The sequence below is a fragment of the Bombina bombina genome, chromosome 2 (assembly GCF_027579735.1).
Source record: "Bombina bombina isolate aBomBom1 chromosome 2, aBomBom1.pri, whole genome shotgun sequence".
Classification (NCBI taxonomy): Eukaryota; Metazoa; Chordata; class Amphibia; order Anura; family Bombinatoridae; genus Bombina; species Bombina bombina.
The window spans coordinates 708,270,898-708,296,257 of NC_069500.1; the positions used below are offsets into that span (position 1 = coordinate 708,270,898).

Sequence of the window (25,360 nt, forward strand, 5' to 3'; positions counted from 1 at the left end):
TGTTGATTATACAAATCTACTGTGTTGACTGGTCCTTTAAGCAACTTTCTAATTTACTCCTATTAATTTTTATTCGTTATCTTGCTATCTATTTGAAAAAGAAGCCATCTAAGCTAAGGAGCTAGCCAATTTTTGCTTCAGTACACTGGACAGCACTTGTTTTTAATGGCGTTGTCCAACCAGCAAGGACAACCCAGGTTATTTCATCAAAAATGGGCCGTCATCTAAACTTACATTCTTGGTTTTCAAATAAATATACCAAGAGAATGAAGAAAATTTGACAATAGGAGTAAATTAGAAAGTTGCTTAAAATTGTATGCTCTATCTGAATCACAAGAGAAAAATAATTGGATTCAGTGTCCCTTTAAGGAAAGCAAAATGAAGGCAGAATATATTTGTGCGTCTTAATAGTTGGAAGTTTAATTGTTTAAAACAAAATTCTGGAAGTTACACTTTAAGAAAGGTAGTAGCAAACACAGGGAAATCGTTGATTATTCATAAATTATTTCATAGCAACATAGTAGATGAGGTTGAAAAAAAGACTGAAGTCCATCAAGTTCAACCTATACAAATCTTAATTTACAATTAAAGGTCCAGTTGAGTTTAAATAAAACCAATTAAAAAGATGACCCATTTAACATCAGCAATCGTATCCCTGAATTCTGTATCTAGCCAGAAATGTATCTAAGGTATTAGCATTTACTACCTCCTTATGTAATTAGTTCCACAATTTAATTGCTCTTACAGTGAAAAAACTGTTACGTTGCTGGAGATTAAGTCTCCTTTCATAGAGCCTTAAATTGTGACCTCAGTGTGCACATACGTTTTTTTCATTTTTCTTTTTATTGCTGTCAAATTTACGTCTGCATAGAAATGTATGAGATTGTTAAAGTATTTTTCAGAGAGTGTTTAAAAGTTCTCCTAAAAGAATGTATACTTTGCATTAAAATAGCCTTTATAGTAAAGACATTCTCTAATTTGTTACAGCATGTAACTTTAAGACTAGTGAGCACGCACCTCTATGGGCTTGGGACCAGCAGTGCTCTGCGTGTCTTCTACTGTGTGTGTTTAATCATTTTGCGGTGGTTAAACACAGAGGTGCAGGATCACAAGCCTTAAAATGACAAGTATACCTCACTTTACAGTGCTTCGCTAATACAACACTTTGTGGAGCACCAAGGATTTTGAAACAGTGCTGTAATCTTCATGAGATTGCAAGAAAAGTGACTGGCACCATTTTGCTATGCACAGTTCACTCTTTACAGCATTACAATGCAATCTGTGTCAGTGTAGTAGTCTGGTAAATTTTACTACAGTAATTGACACTATTTTACTGGTACAGGTTTTATTGAATACTAATTAAATACTGTGCTAGTGGTAAACTAAAAAGCACTATTGCACCCCTAATATATATGTTAGATCAAACATGTTTTTCAAGTTTTTAAATACACTGGCAAGTGCAAAGAAAGCTAAAACTGCCTTGTTTCACTTTAAGGCAGCTTTCACTTTACAGCGGGGCTCTGGTCCCTAACCCACTGTATGAGAGGGGTATACCTGTATTGAGTTTCTACTATAATGTCCTTTAATATGAAATCTGCAAATTACCTCTTCCTGTGGGTGTGGTTTATCAGCAGACCATACTTGTAATATTGCCACATGATTCTTCTGCCTTCGTCTATATAAAAAAAAAAAAAAAAAAAAAAAAATTTAAAAGAGTTAATGCACATTTACATAAGATAAATTACATATAATATAAAACAAATACGACCAGTTCCTAAAAAAGTTCTAGTGTAAAAGTACAAAGTATCAAATTCATTCACACAATCCCAAAGTTACAAACAACTGAAAAACAGGGTTCAACACTAAATGCTCTGGCACACAGATGCAGCACTATTGTGCAGCCATAAAACAAAGACATTTGAAAATCTAGAAATTAGCACCCAAATACAAAAATTCTATTTCTTGGCTCATATCCTTGGGTAATTACCCAATTACCTGTTTATTACCTGCAAAATGTAAAAAGTTATAACAGAAGAATGAATTTAACGACCAAATCTAGCAGAATCAGATTACTTAACATATAAACAATAATGTGACAAAGAAGTATGAGTTTTTTTCCAGACTGCAGAAAAACAGATTTCAGATGAGGTAGTATCAGTCTCCATAGTCAATGAGGTTAACACTACCCTTGAGGAATGTGTCCTGAGGCAAACTGGAAATGGTTAATTCCTTCGTTTATAAGCTCTTGAAATAGCTTGAACTTAAAGGGCCACTGTAAGTAAATATTTTCTATGCCTGTTACTAACTAACTACCCCAAATACGCTTTTTATCAATAGCATTTCATTAACATATCTCTACCTTATATCAGAAATCTTGTCTGCAAATGTAATTGTTTTCCAAACCCACTCCGTATGTATCCTTTGCTCTGTACCAATCCGTTTACAATACCTAGGTTTCAAAATGGCGCTTTAAATACAAAGTTATTGGTTTAAGTATTTTGAACATGCAGTGCTGAAAATAGTGGGCAGGATTATGTGACATCGGCGAATAAAAGATATAACTTTTAGAACGTTATGAAACTTTGTTTTGGAGAAAATATAGATCAGTAGGTTTTAATTAATGTTTATTAACTTTAATATGTTAGTTGTTTAGCTTAAAAATTATAACAGAAAGTAATCCTTTAAACTAGAGAATCGTTTTTGCCAAGCTTGGCACTAACGAAGATGTTTAGGTATGACGAAGAGACGATCCAGTCCTGCGAATAGACTGGGTTATGTGACAGATGTGTAAGCAACAAGCCACGCCAAAGGGATAACGTGGCTTACTCAGCAAAAAGATGGCAGAACAACAATTTATGATTTACAAAAGTCAGTGTCCACTCAAGAAAAAACTCAAAAACTCAGGAATCGTATGTAGGACAACCTTCCTTGATGAAAAGAGAATTATTTTTTTCAGAAAAAAAAAAATCTTAATTCCCACGCCTTGTAGAAATAAATAGCCACCAAAAAGACTGTCTTCTAAATTAAAAACCAAAGAAAAACCTTCTAGCAGTAGTACAAACAAAGTATCTAAAAGAACCTCACGAACAAGAGGTAAATCCCATGTTGCCATAATTGATCTTGTGTAAGGATGAAATATAAGCTAATGATTGAAAAGAAATTGGATAAGTAAGCACAAATTTTGTAATCGCTAATAAATGGATACCCCTTTCAGTTCAACTGAAAAAGGGATAAGCAATGTGAGAAGACCCAAATGTCTCTTAAAATTATAGAGATTGATACTGAAAAAACACAGGAGTGGCGATGTATCAAAGCAATAAGAAAATCTTGTCCAAATGTCCCTCAACTCGAAAAGGTCTGTCTCCAAGCAAAGACACCTGAACAGATATACAGAAATGTATTATTCAACTTGAAGAACCAAACCAAAACCCACTTCCCTCTGCCTCTAGTCCAGAGCTTTCCAAACTTTTCATGTTGGTGACACACTTTTTAGACCTACATCATTTCGCGACACAGTAATTCAGTTGTACTAGCAAAAAGGAGGTTAATCTAACTTGTTTTTAGAGATACGGACACATACATAAATTATATAATAACAAAATGTATTTACAAGTAACAGTATGTATGTGCAAGAATTAAAAAAGTGTTTAATAACACCAATAGCTACTTATTATTTTAATGGGATGTATGAGGTTGATGGGATGAACACAATTTCTGAATATTTGGTGGAATATTAGATAAAGACACTCGCATTTCATCATCAAGCATTTTTAAGCTTCCACTTCCTATCCATATATCAAGAGCATCAGCAGCAATGCACTACTGGGGGCTAGCTGCAAAAAAACCCAACTGACTTCTGCTCAGCGTTTAATCTGCCGCCCTCAGAGCTCGGTGAATCCGGTTGACTACTGCCCACGCTGTGTACACACTGCTGTCCCACTCACTGACTACACATGCAGTCACGAGCCAATTAAGGAGACTACACGTGCAGTCAGGAGCCAATGTACAGCCAATGGGAATAGTTTCAGTTCTCACTGAGCTGTGCCAATAGGTTAACATGATCTGTGTCCCCCTAGGTATCAATCATGTGTCAACCATGTGATATGCGTAGCAGGCAGGTGGAAAGTCAGAAACCAAAAAAAAAATTAAAAAAAGAATTTGTGCTGAAGCAGGGACACACCTACACACTGCTGCCGACACACTAGTGTGTCCCGACACACAGTTTGGAAAGCACTGCTCTAGTCAGACTAAAACAATCAAAAATGAAAGGAACCCTTTCTAGAGGAAAAGGAAAATGAAAGTTAGACCCTTGAATGTATATATGGGCAGGATTTAGTTTTGGAAGTGAAACACATTCATATTGAATGACACAGACCTGTCTGTCACAGTGTGATATAGGGCTGTGTAATATGGGAAAAAATGAATATCAGGATTTTGGACATGAAATATCAAGAATGCGATTTTTTTTAAAAGCACTGTTAGATACATTTCTCACCCCACAACGCATTAAACCTAATTAACCTATTAACTCTTACACCGCCAACCCCCACAATGCAAAAAACTAATTTAATGACTAAGCCCCCTAATCTAACACCCCTTAAATTAACCCCTTAATTACAATAAAAAAAAATACTACAAAATAGAAAATACAAAAAATTACATTACATTAATCTAATTACAGAAGGGAAAAAGGCTAACTAACAATACAAAAAATAAACACGATCCAAAATAAAAAAATTAAACCTAATACCTATGAAAATAAAAAAGCCCCCCAAAATAAAAAAAAACCTAATCTAATGTTAAAATTACCAACAGCCCCATAAAGGGCTTTTTTTAGGGCATTGCCTTAAAGAAATCAGCTCTTTAACATTACAAATAAATCAAGGCCCCCCTAACATTAAAACCACCCACTCACCAACCCCACCCCCCTCAAAATAAAAAGCCAACACTAATAAACCTAAACTACACATTGCCCCTAAAGGGGCATTTGTATGGGCATTGCCCTTAAAAGGGCATTCAGCAGTTTTTCACTGCCCTTAAAAACAGAATTTATGTTTACCTGATAAATTACTTTCTCCAACGGTGTGTCCGGTCCACGGCGTCATCCTTACTTGTGGGATATTCTCTTCCCCAACAGGAAATGGCAAAGAGCCCAGCAAAGCTGGTCACATGATCCCTCCTAGGCTCCGCCTACCCCAGTCATTCGACCGACGTTAAGGAGGAATATTTGCATAGGAGAAACCATATGATACCGTGGTGACTGTAGTTAAAGAAAATAAATTATCAGACCTGATTAAAAAACCAGGGCGGGCCGTGGACCGGACACACCGTTGGAGAAAGTAATTTATCAGGTAAACATAAATTCTGTTTTCTCCAACATAGGTGTGTCCGGTCCACGGCGTCATCCTTACTTGTGGGAACCAATACCAAAGCTTTAGGACACGGATGAAGGGAGGGAGCAAATCAGGTCACCTAAATGGAAGGCACCACGGCTTGCAAAACCTTTCTCCCAAAAATAGCCTCAGAAGAAGCAAAAGTATCAAACTTGTAAAATTTGGTAAAAGTGTGCAGTGAAGACCAAGTCGCTGCCCTACATATCTGATCAACAGAAGCCTCGTTCTTGAAGGCCCATGTGGAAGCCACAGCCCTAGTGGAATGAGCTGTAATTCTTTCAGGAGGCTGCCGTCCGGCAGTCACATAAGCCAATCTGATGATGCTTTTAATCCAAAAAGAGAGAGAGGTAGAAGTTGCTTTTGACCTCTCCTTTTACCAGAATAAACAACAAACAAGGAAGATGTTTGTCTAAAATCCTTTGTAGCATCTAAATAGAATTTTAGAGCGCGAACAACATCCAAATTGTGCAACAAACGTTCCTTCTTCGAAACTGGTTTCGGACACAAAGAAGGTACGACTATCTCCTGGTTAATGTTTTTGTTAGAAACAACTTTTGGAAGTAAACCAGGTTTAGTACGTAAAACCACCTTATCTGCATGGAACACCAGATAAGGAGGAGAACACTGCAGAGCAGATAATTCTGAAACTCTTCTAGCAGAAGAAATTGCAACCAAAAACAAAACTTTCCAAGATAATAACTTAATATCAACGGAATGTAAGGGTTCAAACGGAACCCCCTGAAGAACTGAAAGAACTAAGTTGAGACTCCAAGGAGGAGTCAAAGGTTTGTAAACAGGCTTGATTCTAACCAGAGCCTGAACAAAGGCTTGAACATCTGGCACAGCTGCCAGCTTTTTGTGAAGTAACACAGACAAGGCAGAAATCTGTCCCTTCAAGGAACTTGCAGATAATCCTTTCTCCAATCCTTCTTGAAGAAAGGATAGAATCTTAGGAATCTTTACCTTGTCCCAAGGGAATCCTTTAGATTCACACCAACAGATATATTTTTTCCATATTTTGTGGTAAATTTTTCTAGTTACAGGCTTTCTGGCCTGAACAAGAGTATCAATAACAGAATCTAAGAACCCTCGTTTTGATAAGATCAAGCGTTCAATCTCCAAGCAGTCAGCTGGAGTGAGACCAGATTCGGATGTTCGAACGGACCTTGAACAAGAAGGTCTCGTCTCAAAGGTAGCTTCCATGGTGGAGCCGATGACATATTCACCAGATCTGCATACCAAGTCCTGCGTGGCCACGCAGGAGCTATCAAGATCACCGACGCCCTCTCTTGATTGATCCTGGCTACCAGCCTGGGGATGAGAGGAAACGGCGGGAATACATAAGCTAGTTTGAAGGTCCAAGGTGCTACTAGTGCATCTACTAGAGTCGCCTTGGGATCCCTGGATCTGGACCCGTAGCAAGGAACCTTGAAGTTCTGACGAGAGGCCATCAGATCCATGTCTGGAATGCCCCACAGTTGAGTAATTTGGGCAAAGATTTCCGGATGGAGTTCCCACTCCCCCGGATGTAATGTCTGACGACTCAGAAAATCCGCTTCCCAATTTTCCACTCCTGGGATGTGGATTGCAGATAGGTGGCAGGAGTGAGTCTCCGCCCATTGAATGATTTTGGTCACTTCTTCCATCGCCAGGGAACTCCTTGTTCCCCCCTGATGGTTGATGTACGCAACAGTCGTCATGTTGTCTGATTGAAACCGTATGAACTTGGCCTTTGCTAGCTGAGGCCAAGCCTTGAGAGCATTGAATATCGCTCTCAGTTCCAGAATATTTATCGGTAGAAGAGATTCTTCTCGAGACCAAAGACCCTGAGCTTTCAGGGGTCCCCAGACCGCGCCCCAGCCCATCAGACTGGCGTCGGTCGTGACAATGACCCACTCTGGTCTGCGGAAGGTCATCCCTTGTGACAGGTTGTCCAGGGACAGCCACCAACGGAGTGAGTCTCTGGTCCTCTGATTTACTTGTATCGTCGGAGACAAGTCTGTATAGTCCCCATTCCACTGACTGAGCATGCACAGTTGTAATGGTCTTAGATGAATGCGCGCAAAAGGAACTATGTCCATTGCCGCTACCATCAAACCTATTACTTCCATGCACTGCGCTATGGAAGGAAGAGGAACGGAATGAAGTGTTTGACAAGAGTTTAGAAGTTTTGTTTTTCTGGCCTCCGTCAGAAAAATCCTCATTTCTAAGGAGTCTATTATTGTTCCCAAGAAGGGAACCCTTGTCGACGGAGATAGAGAACTCTTTTCCACGTTCACTTTCCAACCGTGAGATCTGAGAAAGGCCAGGACTATGTCCGTGTGAGCCTTTGCTTGAGGAAGGGACGACGCTTGAATCAGAATGTCGTCCAAGTAAGGAACTACTGCAATGCCCCTTGGTCTTAGTACCGCTAGAAGGGACCCTAGTACCTTTGTGAAAATCCTTGGAGCAGTGGCTAATCCGAAAGGAAGCGCCACGAACTGGTAATGCTTGTCCAGGAATGCGAACCTTAGGAACCGATGATGTTCCTTGTGGATAGGAATACGTAGATACGCATCCTTTAAATCCACCGTGGTCATGAATTGACCTTCCTGGATGGAAGGAAGAATTGTTCGAATGGTTTCCATTTTGAACGATGGAACCTTGAGAAACTTGTTTAAGATCTTGAGATCTAAGATTGGTCTGAACGTTCCCTCTTTTTTGGGAACTATGAACAGATTGGAGTAGAACCCCATCCCTTGTTCTCCTAATGGAACAGGATGAATCACTCCCATTTTTAACAGGTCTTCTACACAATGTAAGAATGCCTGTCTCTTTATGTGGTCTGAAGACAATTGAGACCTGTGGAACCTCCCCCTTGGGGGAAGCCCCTTGAATTCCAGAAGATAACCTTGGGAGACTAGTTCTAGTGCCCAAGGATCCAGAACATCTCTTGCCCAAGCCTGAGCAAAGAGAGAGAGTCTGCCCCCCACCAGATCCGGTCCCGGATCGGGGGCCAACATTTCATGCTGTCTTGGTAGCAGTGGCAGGTTTCTTGGCCTGCTTTCCCTTGTTCCAGCCTTGCATTGGTCTCCAGGCTGGCTTGGCTTGAGAAGTATTACCCTCTTGCTTAGAGGACGTAGCACTTGGGGCTGGTCCGTTTCTACGAAAGGGACGAAAATTAGGTTTATTTTTGGCCTTGAAAGACCTATCCTGAGGAAGGGCGTGGCCCTTACCCCCAGTGATATCAGAGATAATCTCTTTCAAGTCAGGGCCAAACAGCGTTTTCCCCTTGAAAGGAATGTTAAGTAGTTTGTTCTTGGAAGACGCATCCGCTGACCAAGATTTCAACCAAAGCACTCTGCGCGCCACAATAGCAAACCCAGAATTTTTCGCCGCTAACCTAGCCAATTGCAAAGTGGCGTCTAGGGTGAAAGAATTGGCCAATTTGAGAGCACGGATTCTGTCCATAATCTCCTCATAAGGAGGAGAATCACTATCGATCGCCTTTACTAGCTCATCGAACCAGAAACACGCGGCTGTAGTGACAGGGACAATGCATGAAATTGGTTGTAGAAGGTAACCTTGCTGAACAAACATCTTTTTAAGCAAACCTTCTAATTTTTTTATCCATAGGATCTTTGAAAGCACAACTATCTTCTATGGGTATAGTGGTGCGTTTGTTTAAAGTAGAAACCGCTCCCTCGACCTTGGGGACTGTCTGCCATAAGTCCTTTCTGGGGTCGACCATAGGAAACAATTTTTTAAATATGGGGGGAGGGACGAAAGGTATACCGGGCCTTTCCCATTCTTTATTTACAATGTCCGCCACCCGCTTGGGTATAGGAAAAGCTTCTGGGAGCCCCGGGACCTCTAGGAACTTGTCCATTTTACATAGTTTCTCTGGGATGATCAAATTCTCACAATCATCCAGAGTGGATAATACCTCCTTAAGCAGAGCGCGGTGATGTTCCAACTTAAATTTAAATGTAATCACATCGGGTTCAGCTTGTTGAGAAATTTTCCCTGAATCTGAAATTTCTCCCTCAGACAAAACCTCCCTGGCCCCCTCAGACTGGTGTAGGGGCATTTCAGAACCATTATCATCAGCGTCCTCATGCTCTTCAGTATCTAAAACAGAGCAGTCGCGCTTGCGCTGATAAGTGGGCATTTTGGCTAAAATGTTTTTGATAGAATTATCCATTACAGCCGTTAATTGTTGCATAGTAAGGAGTATTGGCGCGCTAGATGTACTAGGGGCCTCCTGAGTGGGCAAGACTGGTGTAGACGAAGGAGGGAATGATGCAGTACCATGCTTACTCCCCTCACTTGAGGAATCATCTTGGGCATCATTTTCAGTGTCACATAAATCACATCTATTTAAATGAGAAGGAACCTTGGCTTCCCCACATTCAGAACACAGTCTATCTGGTAGTTCAGACATGTTAAACAGGCATAAACTTGATAACAAAGTACAAAAAACGTTTTAAAATAAAACCGTTACTGTCACTTTAAATTTTAAACTGAACACACTTTATTACTGCAATTGCGAAAAAGTATGAAGGAATTGTTCAAAATTCACCAAAATTTCACCACAGTGTCTTAAAGCCTTAAAAGTATTGCACACCAAATTTGGAAGCTTTAACCCTTAAAATAACGAAACCGGAGCCGTTTTTATCTTTAACCCCTTTACAGTCCCTGGTATCTGCTTTGCTGAGACCCAACCAAGCCCAAAGGGGAATACGATACCAAATGACGCCTTCAGAAAGTCTTTTCTATGTATCAGAGCTCCTCACACATGCGACTGCATGTCATGCTTCTCAAAAACAAGTGCGCAATACCGGCGCGAAAATGAGGCTCTGCCTATGATTAGGGAAAGCCCCTAGAGAATAAGGTGTCTAAAACAGTGCCTGCCGATATTATTTTACAAAAATACCCAGATTAAATGATTCCTCAAGGCTAAATATGTGTAAATATGAATCGATTTAGCCCAGAAAATGTCTACAGTCTTAATAAGCCCTTGTGAAGCCCTTATTTACTGTCTGAATAAAAATGGCTTACCGGATCCCATAGGGAAAATGACAGCTTCCAGCATTACATCGTCTTGTTAGAATGTGTCATACCTCAAGCAGCAAAAGACTGCTCACTGTTCCCCCAACTGAAGTTAATTCCTCTCAACAGTCCTGTGTGGAACAGCCATGGATTTTAGTAACGGTTGCTAAAATCATTTTCCTCTTACAAACAGAAATCTTCATCTCTTTTCTGTTTCAGAGTAAATAGTACATACCAGCACTATTTTAAAATAACAAACTCTTGATTGAATAATGAAAAACTACAGTTAAACACTAAAAAACTCTAAGCCATCTCCGTGGAGATGTTGCCTGTACAACGGCAAAGAGAATGACTGGGGTAGGCGGAGCCTAGGAGGGATCATGTGACCATGTTGCCATTTCCTGTTGGGGAAGAGAATATCCCACAAGTAAGGATGACGCCGTGGACCGGACACACCTATGTTGGAGAAAAGGGCATTTCAGTTCTTTTGCAATTTGCCCAAAAAAAAAAAAAACAAATCTAAAAAAATCAAACCCCCCCCAAAAAAATTTAAAAAAAAAAATTAACACTAAAGCCCCAAATAGGTACTCACGGTTTCAGAAGTCCAGGCAGGTCCATCATCTTCATCCACAGCGAAGGAGGAGCGGAGGTCCGGAGCGGTCTTCTCTGAAGTGGCGATCCTCGGCGGCAGTCATTGGCGGGGGTCCTCGGTGAAGGCGTGGAGGTTCCTCTTCATGCGAGCGTCCGCCGCACACTGAAGATTGAATTGAAGGTATCCCATATTTATTGGGGTACCTTGAATTCCTATTGGCTGAAATTTTCAAAATCAGCCAATAGGATGAGAGCTACTGAAATCTTATTGGCTGATTTGAACAGCCAATAGGATTTCAGTAGCTCTCATCCTATTGGCTGTTTTGAAAATTCAGCCAATAGGAATGCAAGGTACCAAATTGATTGCGGTACCTTGCATTCAATATTTAGTATACCACGGACATCGGATGAAGAGGAGCCTCCATGCTGCTGAGGACCACCGACGCCGCCACAGATGACCACCGTCTTCCCCGCCACATCTGGGAAGTCCGCTCCGCTTTCGCTGTGGATAAAGATGACAGACGCGTCTGGAAGAAGACCACCTCCGCCCAACTTCAAACACTAAAGCCCCAAATAGGTACTCACGGTTTTGTTTTGGGGGGGGGGGGTGTTTTTTTAGATTAGGGTTTTTGGGGGCAATTTGCAAAAGAGCTGAATGCCCTTTTAAGGGCAGTAAAATAGAGCTAAATGCACTTTTAAGGGCAAGGGATGTTTTACTGTTAGGGGGGACTTTGTTTAAGGGCTATTGTTAGGTTAGTATTAGATAAGGGGGTGTTTTTATTTTGGGGGGATTTTGTGAGGGGTATTAGTTTAGGTTTATTTTTATTATTTTAGATAGCTTTATATTTTTATGTATTTTTACTTTATTTTTTGTAGGTTGGGGGTTTAATTTTAACACACAGACTGACTTCTGGGCAGGCTTATCAACTAGTAGTTATATCAATAATATAGATTTGTTTTAATTATATAGCAAGATGCTGTATATTAGGGCTGCACGATTAATTGCCACGATTTAAAAACCACAAGAGTAGGTAATTGAAGAAAAAAAAAAATGTCTCTTTTCGTCATGAAATTGGAGGCGGAGAGGGAGGCTCAGAGGCAGACCAGTGTGCGGCCATGGCGGACGTGAGAATGCACGCAAAATTTGCATAGTAAGACTGACATAGCAGGTTTAACCCTTAAATTAATATAGTTTGATAAGGAATATATACTTCAGAATCCATGGAGAGTATATCACAAACGCTAAGAATAAATCCCCAGCCATGTCTTTAAAAAGGGATAAAAGACAAAAATCTGCACAAGATAACACACAAGAGGTTAATTTCAGAAGCCCAGACAGTAATATAGAAAAACAGCTAACAAATCAGCTGGCAAAGCTGATCTTGCCACAATTTGAATTGGTTAAACATGAGATTTCTGAGCTAACGAAATAAGACAATTTTCAATTAGAATTACTGAAGCTGAGTCGAGAATATCTAATATTAAGGACAGAAACTCTAAGCAGGAGGTAACCTTAGAGACCCACACAGATGAGATTAAAGTAAAAGTTAATTTTGAACAGTTACAATACAGTATCTAATAATACCCATGTATATAAACATAATCGCCATCTTTATTTGAATAAAAAATATAAAATAGCCTCATATTTTTAACTAACTTTGTATTCTGCCGTTTTCATCCCTGACTCCTCCCATCTTTGTCTTCTTGCTTTCACAGTCTTTACGTATAGAGCGGTCCCATCCGCTCTATACATATCAGCTATGCGCGTTCACAACGAAGAGAACGATTTGCGCATGCACGATTTTACGATGCGAGCCGCAATGCGCATGCGATTTACATTACTGCTGGGCTCCAATGCGCAGGTGTCTCCCTCAACTCATAACATAGCGGTGAATGGATAACGATATTGTGTTCATTCACCGCTATGTTATTTGCCAACAAACCCTTGTTATGCGATCCGCTTCAAAGTTGCAAATGCGGAGAGTAATGCAAAGACGATTATGCGCATTGGGGTGTGAAGGCTGTGCGCATATCGGACATGAGCATTCAGAATACGGGTATGCCTATTACAGGAGACGCATGCGCAGATGGGCCAGTAGTGAAATGACGTAGTGTCACGGCCGCCTAACGGCCAGGATTTCAATTGGAAGACACCAATACGTCATAAGGAAGTATAAAAGAGATAGAAAAACGGGTTGATATTGCCGGATGAGATATTCAGATTTTAAAAAGGTAAAACTTTGTTTTCAAATATAAGTAAGCAATTTGATGAATGAAATTCATAATTAAATTAAATCTTACATTGAATTCTAATGAGCCAACCTTTAAACTTTACCTTCACTTTAAGATATTAAAAGCAAAAATAGAAGATCTGGAGGATAGGTCCAGACGCAGTAATGTCCGTGTAGTTGGGCTACCAGAGTCCAGAGAATATTAAGGTCTTATTACATTTAGTTCGCACACATTACCAAAGCTATTGGGCATACAAACAGACAATGGAAGCCTGCAGGTAGAACGTGCACATAGGGTGGGCACTGTAAGATATCAGAAAGATGGTAGTGCTCGGCCCAGAATGGTCCTTATAAAGTATTTAAATTTTCAGGACAAAGTTAAAGTCATGCAGTACTACAGGAAGGCTGAGACAGTTACTATAGACACAAAACAGATTCTCCTTTTCCAAGATTTCTCGATGGAGACATCGGCAAAGAGACGTACAATGGCACCATTCTGCACAGGTCTGATCAGGGCTGGGTTGAAGGCAACTATGAAGTACCCTGCTAAAATTACAGTACTGGGCATGGATGGTGCCATTGTATTGAACACAGTGGAGGAAGCTAAAGAGGTTTGTCTTGAGAACAACATTGAAATTTGAAATAAAATGGTTAAGTGTGTTCAAAATAGGCAAAGGGCAAGATGGTAATGACTGTTACAATTCCTGGAAGGAGAGGAGGGGGGGGATGGGGGGGGAATTTCCGTCTCTCTATTCTATCAGTAATATTAAGAACAATTGTTTAAATGACTAGTACATTAAAATTAATTTCTTGGAATGTGGGCGGAATAACTTCTCCCATCAAACGTAAAAACAAAGCGGCAAAAAAACATAAGCCTGATTATCTTTTTCCAGGAACTACACTTAAAAAAGGGGGAAATAGAAAAATTAAAAACTAATTGGATCTCTAAAATAGTCGCAACCCCATGCGACAAAAGTAATCGAGGAGTAGCGATTTTGCTTGACAGGGAGTTGTCATATACTATCATTAAACAAGAACTAGACTCCGAGGGGAGGTACATTTTGCTTCAAATAAAAATAGGTGATACTGTCTGGACCCTATGCAATATCTATGCCCCAAATAGGTTGGAAGTAAATTTCTGGGGAAAATTGACTAAGATACTACTGCCAGATGTTGGCCAGAACCTTATTTTGGCTGGTGATATGAATAATACATTGTACCCGGGTATAGATAGATATAAACTTCACAGGAAGGCGGCTAATTATAGAGAGGCAAAATACTTTTGTAACTTCACCAGTACTATTAAGGTGCGGGATGTTTGGCGAATACAACACCCCGATTCACGAACATACACCTGCGAATCTATAGCTTATAAAAACTTCTCTCGCATAGATATGTTTTTATTGGAAGAACAGATAATGAAGCATAATATAGAAACGCAGATTGCAGGCATAATCCTATCGGATCATGCGATTGTTAATATAAAAATAACTGAGTATCCCTCCCAAAAAATCAGTTAACACTTTTCGTTTTCCTTACTACATGTCTAATAATGCACGTTTTTGTAATTGGCTAAAGCAAAGATGGAAAGAATATCTTGTGCAAAATGTGGAATATGAAGATAAAACAGAAGTGCTCTGGGAGGCAGGTAAAGCTGTTATTCGTGGTGAGGTCAAAGCTTATATGGTTAAGCGGAACAGGAAGAATAGAGCTAGGGAAACTCAATTGTCAAATCAACTTAGAAATAATTATGCAAAATATCTTAGGTCACCCAACAATGCAACATGGGTGAAATATAAAGTAGCACGTGCAGAAAGGGAACATTTCTTTAAAAAAAACTGGACGCACGAAGAGTTAAAAATCAGGGCAACAGGGGGGGAGGAGCCAACTCCAGAGCTGATCGGTCGCACAGCCTAAGAGCTCCTGCTATAATATGATAAAATGCTAATTTAACACTGAGCCAGCACAAAAAAAGTGGGCATTCTACCAGATCAGATACCCTAGAAGACATATACAACACATTTCATATTGAGCCGGGTATGAGTGAGGAGATCTAATAACCCAGGTGTGTTTGTGCACAGGACTACTACTTGGAGCGGCCATCTTGCGGCCTGCCTGGTGTTAGAAGGGAAGAACAAGATCAGCTGCAAACTACTAATATATCCCCTGGATTCGGCGACCACCTCGCTACTTCACTATGGAGCCTCCGGAGGCCATTCTGGAGGAAATTTACAGCTTTTTAGATGGCTGCCGCGAGATGCTCGAATACTCCTCTAAGTCAGCGCCCCGGCAAGTCGTAGCCGCAATACACATGGAACACGCTGCCTACATTTTTCCTGCTCTGGGCGCGGCTGAGATAGAGCCTATGATAGCGGCGGAACTGCACATAATGGAGTGGGATGCCGCGGCTCACACCACAGCTGAACATTCACACTTTGTCAGTGCTGCCCCCAGGGCACCGAATATATCGGACCAGGGTCTTGCAGTACGACTCCTTGTGACCGCGGCACCCATGAAGAGGGCATGTCCTCAATTAGAAGCGGGACTGCCTCGCTGCGCTCCAGGGGTGGAAAGTAGAGGCAAGGTTTTGGTGGCGAGCCCCGAAATTAGCGCATCAGCAACTCCAACTTGTCAGCTTGGGGCTCCTACTATTCCCAACATGGCGGTAGAGAAACCGGAGATGGGGACTCCTCTATTACATCAGATTCCAGCGGAGGGTGAGGAGAAGGCATACTGCTTTATCTTTAATCTTTTGAATGTAACTCTCCCAAACTCTGAGCTGCAAAATTTTGGCAAAATTTTGGCCTAACAAGTGGATTTCTTCTCTGGGGTCTAGAAGGCAAGTTATAACACAAGCACAATTTGTTTTTAGCGAACTCAAATGTGGAATCGGCTAGCATGTAGATGAACACTAAGTGGTTTAAAAGCGAGATGCTTCCCTGCCATGTTGAACATTTGCTTTTTTTTTTGCAACCCCCGGTGACTCACTTTTATCATAAGTAGCCCAGTGTACTTTGGAGCGATTGAGAGCGATGGCGCTTCCATTTGTTTACTGTTCTAAAGCCCAATATGCCTCACTGACTGTTAACAGATGGTTCATATTCTGGACGTTTTGTTACATCGATAAGGCTATATACTACTACTGTTACATCCTTAGTTTATATTTGCACCTTCATTTATGCTAATGTGCTTAGGATCTGTATGCTTTAATTAGCCTGTTTTAGTATGTAGCTTACACGACACTAAGACACTGTTGTGGCCTAATTATTTATAGATGTCAGCAGTGACACCTCACACTTCCTGATATGAATAGCTGGGAACCCCCATATCCTTCCATCTATTTAATTTGGGGCTCTACAGCTCCACATGCTGCAACTATGTGTTTACTCCTGGAGTTTTTTTTTGCCTTTACTGGGATTCCTTTTTTCAAATTCAATGCTTGGTGTTGTTCCAAGTGATGGACATATGTTTATATGCACAACTGTTTGTATTGTTTTCATAATTAATATGTCCAGGAATATAAATGTTCCATTATGTTTACTGGATCCATCCCTTTATTGTTATGATGTTTTCCCATTGTTGACATCTCCGCCTATAGCAGATCTTTTACTCATTTAAATGTGGGTGACAGTTTAAATAAGGTGTGTGCCTGTTGCTGGGCATAGGGCCCGTGCCTAGGCAGCAGAAGCACACTAATGTTTTATTCAGCTGCTTTAGCGCTTGTTCTCCCTATAGGAATCATCCCCTTATAGCATCTGCATTTTATATTTTTCTGTGAATCTAATTATCTCTTCAGTCCCAGTGTGTAATTTTTTGGGGTGAGGAGACTTTTCCCTGTTCACTTATTTTTAAGGGCAAGATCCCCTTAGATAACTAGCTACTAATAATAATACCTAATAGGTTTGAGCCTGCCTACAGTAAGTTTTGTTCCCCTCCTCGTCCTAGATAGATACCAATCTCGGCGTGGAATAATGTTATCCCCTATTTTTTGTTTGTTAGCTCATTGATATATTGATTAGTATACATATCAAAATCACGCCCAACCACAATATGAAGTACAACATCAATTCAATACTCCAAGTATGTTCCTGTTGCAGGCTGGCCCTGCATTAACATTCCCATCATTTAGGATCTATATACTTACAACACTCATAATGCAGCGTTACTATCATGAGTAGCTAATCTATATTTACTTCTCCCCTAGTTTTCCACATGCTCTTGAGACCTTAGAGTCATGTTAAGTTTTACCCACCTAGTTTAAATAACCACCTATAGTAGTTAGCCCAATTACAACCTATTTCCTGTGCATCTGTTTGGCAAATTTAGAAGACAAGCTGACATCTCTTATCTGCTTCTCGTAGGTAACTCATCACCTCCACCCCCCCACTCCACTTAATATGCCTCCCTTAAGTGGGAGGACTGACTATGCGGTTTTTCTCACATATACCGCACCCTATATACCCTCCTTTCTAGCTAAATCTTGCAGGTTATCATTATACTCAGCTTTATTTTTTTCTTAATCTATGCAAGATTGTCCAAATATATATATGCACGTAATAATATTATCCCTTTAGCACCTTACTTAATTTACACACTATTCATATTAGTATGAGATAAAATTATAAAAAACTGGGGTTTACCAACGAGACCCACAAGTGGTCTCTCTTGTTTGCACATGCCTTCTTTTATCTTAAATGCTTGTGATGGTCCAAGAGCGGCCTAGGATTTTATTAAAAAAGCATTTCAATATTTGGCATTCTATGTATCTCATGGTTGCATGATATGTAAATTGTTACACTTGCGTTTATTTTCTGTGTTTGTTTCCTCATTCTTGTAACACTAAATCTTACTGTATGTGACATGCAATGCAAGAACCTGTTTTTATGACTATTGTATGCCTTTGAATATTCCTCAATAAAAATTATTAAAAAAAAAAAAATCAGGGCAACATTTCAGGGATATCAGGGAATATCTGCCAAACATCTCGCCAAGTTGGTGAAATATAGGAAAAAAATCAAACCAAATTCTGGCCATTAAAACATGAGAGAAAGTATATACTAACGCTACAGAAATTAGGACGGCATTTTATGATTATTATCGGAAATTATACGCCAGGGAGAAAGTGAACATAAGTTATAAAGAGCAGTTCTGCCTGGGGTTAAATATCCCTAAAATTTCACAGGAAGCCTTGCAGGTAATTAATGCACCTATTACAGAAACTAAGGTACTAAATACAATAAAAAGGTCCAAATCTGGTAAGGCCCCTGGCCCAGACGGCTGATCAGCTGAATTATCACGGCGGAAGAGATTACGGCTTCACTAACTAAACTATATAATCAATATTATTTAAAGAAAGACATGAACTCAACTTATTTTGCCGATCCGGTAGTTACGCTAATTCATAAAAAAGGGAAGGACCCAGAAAATCTATCTTCATATCGTCCTCTCTCTCTTTTAAACCAGGACTACAAATTATTAATGTCATTGATAGCAGAGAGACTGAAAAAATCAATAACTGAAATCATACATACAGATCAAGCCGGATTTATTCCAGGCAGAAATCCAGTCCGCAATATGCGCAGGGTACTTACCACAATAGATTATCTACATCAGGTCACTCAGGGCACCGGGGGTAAACGAGGGATGTATAAGGGAACCGATATAGCGGTAGTTACTGTAGACGCCGAAAAAGCATTTGATTCAATAATCTGGGACCATCTATTCACTTCACTAGAAAGATTCGTTTTTTCTGGCGCCCTGGTCGACCTGATTGGATTAGTCTATAATAAGCCAAGATCCCAACTATTAATAAATGGGGAACTATCCCAGAATATCATCTTAGAAAAGGGCACACGTCAGGGATGCCCTCTGTCGCCATTACTCTTCGACATTGCATTAGAGCCATTAGCTATATATATATTAGAAAGACACTTCACCCAGTCATGCTAGGTAGCCAAAAAACATAATTTATGCTTACCTGATAAATTCCTTTCTTCTGTAGTGTGATCAGTCCACGGGTCATCATTACTTCTGGGATATTACTCCTCCCCAACAGGAAGTGCAAGAGGATTCACCCAGCAGAGCTGCATATAGCTCCTCCCCTCTACGTCACTCCCAGTCATTCGACCAAGGACCAACGAGAAAGGAAAAGCCAAGGGTGAAGTGGTGACTGGAGTATAAATTAAAAAATATTTACCTGCCTTAAAAACAGGGCGGGCCGTGGACTGATCACACTACAGAAGAAAGGAATTTAATCAGGTAAGCATAAATTATGTTTTCTTCTGTTAAGTGTGATCAGTCCACGGGTCATCATTACTTCTGGGATACCAATACCAAAGCAAAAGTACACGGATGACGGGAGGGATAGGCAGGCTCTTTATACAGAAGGAACCACTGCCTGAAGAACCTTTCTCCCAAAAATAGCCTCCGATGAAGCAAAAGTGTCAAATTTGTAAAATTTGGAAAAAGTGTGAAGCGAAGACCAAGTTGCAGCCTTGCAAATCTGTTCAACAGAGGCCTCATTCTTGAAGGCCCAAGTGGAAGCCACAGCTCTAGTAGAATGAGCTGTAATTCTTTCAGGAGGCTGCTGTCCAGCAGTCTCATAAGCTAAACGAATTATGCTACGAAGCCAAAAAGAAAGAGAGGTAGCGGAAGCTTTTTGACCTCTCCTCTGCCCAGAGTAAATGACAAACAGAGAAGACGTTTGTCGAAATTCCTTAGTTGCCTGTAAGTAAAATTTTAGAGCACGGACTACATCCAGGTTGTGAAACAAAAAAAGAAAGGGCGCCTCCTAGTGTAGCCAGTATATATAAGGATAAATAGAATGAGATATAGATTTTGTACTCACATGTAGTGAAGGCAAAGATAATGCCTAGATAAGCAGTCTGGAAACTTATCAGTGTCCCAGTTGACTGTGCATTAGAATGCTAGGGCAGCTCCTCTTAGTAGATTTCCAAAATCATCTGAAAAGTAAAAAGATATACAGAGGGCGACTCCTAGTGTGGAATTAGTAAGCAGAGTGTGAACCCACCAGCTTTACCCTTCAGAGATATACTCACAAAGTATAGAGCACACTGTAGTGCTAATGAAGCAAGCTGGGTATATTAAAAGTGGCCCAGCGCACATACCACTCCGGTGAAAGATGGTCCAATGTATTCAAAATGTTCAGATAAAAAATTCAGGAGACTCCAGATATATATAAAAAACACTTTATATAAAAATATAACAGTGTACAATAAAAATCAGTAGAATTCGCTACGCGTTTCTCAGAGCTACCACTCTGTTTCCTCAGGCAAGTTATCTTTATTGTACACTGTTATATTTTTATATAAAGTGTTTTTTATATATATCTGGAGTCTCCTGAATTTTTTATCTGAACATTTTGAATACATTGGACCATCTTTCACCGGAGTGGTATGTGCGCTGGGCCACTTTTAATATACCCAGCTTGCTTCATTAGCACTACAGTGTGCTCTATACTTTGTGAGTATATCTCTGAAGGGTAAAGCTGGTGGGTTCACACTCTGCTTACTAATTCCACACTAGGAGTCGCCCTCTGTATATCTTTTTACATCCAGGTTGTGCAGTAGACGTTCCTTCTTTGAAGAAGGATTTGGGCATAAAGAAGGAACAACAATCTCTTGATTGATATTCCTGTTAGTAACTACCTTAGGTAAGAACCCAGGTTTAGTACGCAGGACTACCTTATCCAAATGAAAAATCAAATAAGGAGAATCACAATGTAAGGCTGATAATTCAGAGACTCTTCGAGCCGAGGAAATAGCCATTAAAAATAGAACTTTCCAAGATAACAACTTTATATCAATGGAATGAAGGGGTTCAAACGGAACGCCCTGAAAAACATTAAGAACAAGGTTTAAACTCCATGGTGGAGCAACAGTTTTAAACACAGGCTTAATCCTGGTCAAAGCCTGACAAAAAGCCTGGACGTCAGGAACTTCTGACAGACGTTTGTGTAACAGAATGGACAGAGCTGAGATCTGTCCCTTTAATGAACTAGCAGATAAACCCTTTTCTAAACCTTCTTGTAGAAAAGACAATATCCTAGGAATCCTAACCTTACTCCAAGAGTAACCTTTGGATTCACACCAATATAGGTATTTACGCCATATCTTATGGTAAATCTTTCTGGTAACAGGTTTCCTAGCCTGTATTAAGGTATCAATAACTGACTCAGAAAACCCACGTCTTGATAAAATCAAGCGTTCAATTTCCAAGCAGTCAGCTTCAGAGAAGTTAGATTTTGATGTTTGAAGGGACCCTGTATCAGAAGGTCCTGTTTCAGAGGTAGAGACCAAGGTGGACAGGATGACATGTCCACCAGGTCTGCATACCAAGTCCTGCGTGGCCACGCAGGTGCTATTAGAATCACTGATGCTCTCTCTTGTTTGATTCTGGCAATCAATCGCGGAAGCAACGGGGAGGGTGGAAACACGTAAGCCATCCTGAAGTCCCAAGGTGCTGTCAGAGCATCTATCAGGACTGCTCCTGGATCCCTGGATCTGGACCCGTAACGAGGAAGCTTGGCGTTCTGTCGAGACGCCATGAGATCTATCTCTGGTTTGCCCCAACGTCGAAGTATTTGGGCAAAGACCTCCGGATGAAGTTCCCACTCCCCCGGATGAAAAGTCTGACGACTTAAGAAATCCGCCTCCCAGTTCTCCACTCCCGGGATGTGGATTGCTGACAGGTGGCAAGAGTGAGACTCTGCCCAGAGAATTATCTTTGATACTTCCATCATAGCTAGGGAGCTTCTTGTCCCTCCCTGATGGTTGATGTAAGCTACAGTCGTGATGTTGTCCGATTGAAACCTGATGAACCCCCGAGTTGTCAACTGGGGCCAAGCCAGGAGGGCATTGAGAACTGCTCTCAATTCCAGAATGTTTATTGGCAGGAGACTCTCCTCCTGACTCCATTGTCCCTGAGCCTTCAGAGAATTCCAGACGGCACCCCAACCTAGAAGGCTGGCGTCTGTTGTTACAATTGTCCAGTCTGGTCTGCTGAATGGCACCCCCCTGGACAGATGTGGCCGAGAAAGCCACCATAGAAGAGAATTTCTGGTCTCTTGATCCAGATTCAGAGAAGGGGATAAGTCTGAGTAATCCCCATTCCACTGACTTAGCATGCACAGTTGCAGTGGTCTGAGGTGTAAGCGCGCAAAGGGTACTATGTCCATTGCCGCTACCATTAAGCCGATTCCCTCCATGCATTGAGCCACTGACGGGTGTTGAATGGAATGAAGGGTGCGGCAAGCACTTTGAAGTCTTGTTAGCCTGTCCTCTGTCAGGTAAATCTTCATTTCTACAGAATCTATAAGAGTCCCCAGGAAGGGAACTCTTGTGAGTGGAACGAGTGAACTTTTCTTTTCGTTCACCTTCCATCCATGTGAACTTAGAAATGCCAGCACTAACTCTGTATGAGACTTGGCAGTTTGAAAGCTTGAAGCTTGTATCAGAATGTCGTCTAGGTATGGAGCTACCGAGATTCCCCGCGGTCTTAGTACCGCCAGAAGAGCACCCAGAACCTTTGTGAAGATTCTTGGAGCTGTAGCCAATCCGAATGGAAGAGCCACAAACTGGTAATGCCTGTCTAGGAAGGCAAACCTTAGGTACCGATAATGATCTTTGTGAATCGGTATGTGAAGGTAAGTATCTTTTAAATCTACAGTGGTCATGTACTGACCCTCTTGGATCATAGGTAAAATTGTCCGAATAGTCTCCATCTTGAACGATGGAACTCTTAGGAATTTGTTTAGGATCTTTAAGTCCAGGATTGGTCTGAAAGTTCCCTCTTTTTTGGGAACCACAAACAGATTTGAGTAAAACCCCTGTCCCTGTTCCGATCGTGGAACTGGATGGATTACTCCCATTAACAAGAGCTCTTGTACGCAGCGTAGAAACGCCTCTTTCTTTGTCTGGATTGTTGACAATCTTGACAGATGAAATCTCTCTCTTGGAGGAGAGTATTTGAAGTCCAGAAGGTATCCCTGAGATATTATCTCTAGCGCCCAGGGATCCTGAACATCTCTTGCCCAAGCCTGGGCGAAGAGAGAAAGTCTGCCCCCCACTAGATCCGATCCCGGATCGGGGGCCCTCAATTCATGCTGTCTTAGGGGCAGCAGCAGGTTTCCTAGTCTGCTTGCCCTTGTTCCAGGACTGGTTAGGTTTCCAGCCTTGTCTGTAGCGAGCAACAGCTCCTTCCTGTTTTGGTGCAGAGGAAGTTGATGCTGCTCCAGCTTTGAAATTACGAAAGGAACGAAAATTAGACTGTCTAGTCTTGGCTTTGTCCTGAGGCAGGGCATGGCCTTTACCTCCTGTAATGTCAGCGATAATCTCTTTCAACCCGGGCCCGAATAAGGTCTGCCCTTTGAAAGGTATATTAAGCAATTTAGACTTAGAAGTAACATCAGCTGACCAGGATTTTAGCCACAGCGCCCTGCGTGCCTGAATGGCGAATCCTGAATTCTTTGCCGTAAGTTTAGTAAGATGTACTACGGCCTGCGAAATGAATGAATTAGCTAGTTTAAGGACTCTAAGCCTGTCCGTAATGTCGTCCAGAGTAGCTGAACCAATGTTCTCTTCCAGAGACTCAATCCAGAATGCCGCTGCAGCCGTGATCGGCGCAATGCATGCAAGGGGTTGCAATATAAAACCTTGTTGAACAAACATTTTCTTAAGGTAACCCTCTAACTTTTTATCCATTGGATCTGAAAAAGCACAGCTATCCTCCACCGGGATAGTGGTACGCTTAGCTAAGGTAGAAACTGCTCCCTCCACCTTAGGGACCGTTTGCCATAAGTCCCTTGTGGTGGCGTCTATTGGAAACATTTTTCTAAATATCGGAGGGGGTGAGAACGGCACACCGGGTCTATCCCACTCCTTAGTAACAATTTCAGTAAGTCTCTTAGGTATAGGAAAAACCTCAGTACTCGTCGGTACCGCAAAATATTTATCCAACCTACACATTTTCTCTGGTATTGCAACTGTGTTACAATCATTCAGAGCCGCTAACACCTCCCCTAGTAATACACGGAGGTTTTCCAGTTTAAATTTAAAATTTGAAATATCTGAATCCAGTCTGTTTGGATCAGAACCGTCACCCACAGAATGAAGTTCTCCGTCCTCATGTTCTGCCACCTGTGACGCAGTGTCTGACATGGCCCTAATATTATCAGCGCACTCTGTTCTCACCCCAGAGTGATCACGCTTACCTCTTAGTTCTGGTAATTTAGCCAAAACCTCAGTCATAACAGTAGCCATATCCTGTAATGTGATTTGTAATGGCCGCCCAGATGTACTCGGCGCTACAATATCACGCACCTCCCTCTGAGCGGGAGATGTAGGTACTGACACGTGAGGCGAGTTAGTCGGCATAACTCTCCCCTCGTTGTTTGGTGAAATATGTTCAATTTGTACAGATTGACTTTTATTTAAAGTAGCATCAATACAGTTAGTACATAAATTTCTATTGGGCTCCACTTTGGCATTGCAACAAATGACACAGGTATCATCCTCTGAATCAGACATGTTTAACACACTAGCAAATAAACTTGCAACTTGGAAATACAATTCAATTAGAATAATATTAAAACGTACTGTGCCTTTAAGAAGCACAGAAGATCTATGACAGTTGAAAATTAATAAATTGAAACAGTTATAGCCTCAATCCTTGTAAACAACACAACTTTAGCAAAGGTTTAATCCCATTAGCAAAGATAACAAATTCTGAAAGCAGGAAACAAATTACAGAATAAACGTTTTTTATCTCAGTCAAACTATAATTCTCACAGCTCTGCTGAGAGAAATTACCTCCCTCAAAATAAGTTTTGAAGACCCCTGAGCTCTGTAGAGATGAACCGGATCATGCAGGGAATACAATGAGTTGCTGACTGAAATATTTGATGCAGTAAAAGCGCCAAAAAAACGGCCCCTCCCCCTCACACACAGCAGTGAGGGAGAACAGAAACTGTCAGAAAAACAGATTAAGCAACTGCCAAGTGGAAAAATAGTGCCCAAACATTTATTCACTCAGTACCTCAGTAAATGAAAACGATTTTACATTCCAGCAAAAACGTTAAACATAATCTCTAGTTAT

At 41.0% G+C, this 25,360-nt stretch overlaps 1 protein-coding gene across 1 annotated transcript in view; it reads right to left on the bottom strand.

Annotated features, from left to right (window-relative positions):
• Positions 1-25,360, bottom strand: part of NCBP1 (nuclear cap binding protein subunit 1) — a 188,252-nt gene that overhangs the window by 128,448 nt on the left and 34,444 nt on the right. The window contains exon 7 of the mRNA XM_053702701.1: positions 1,606-1,675. Coding sequence (XP_053558676.1) covers positions 1,606-1,675 — 70 coding nt within the window. The remainder of the gene's footprint in view (positions 1-1,605; positions 1,676-25,360) is intronic.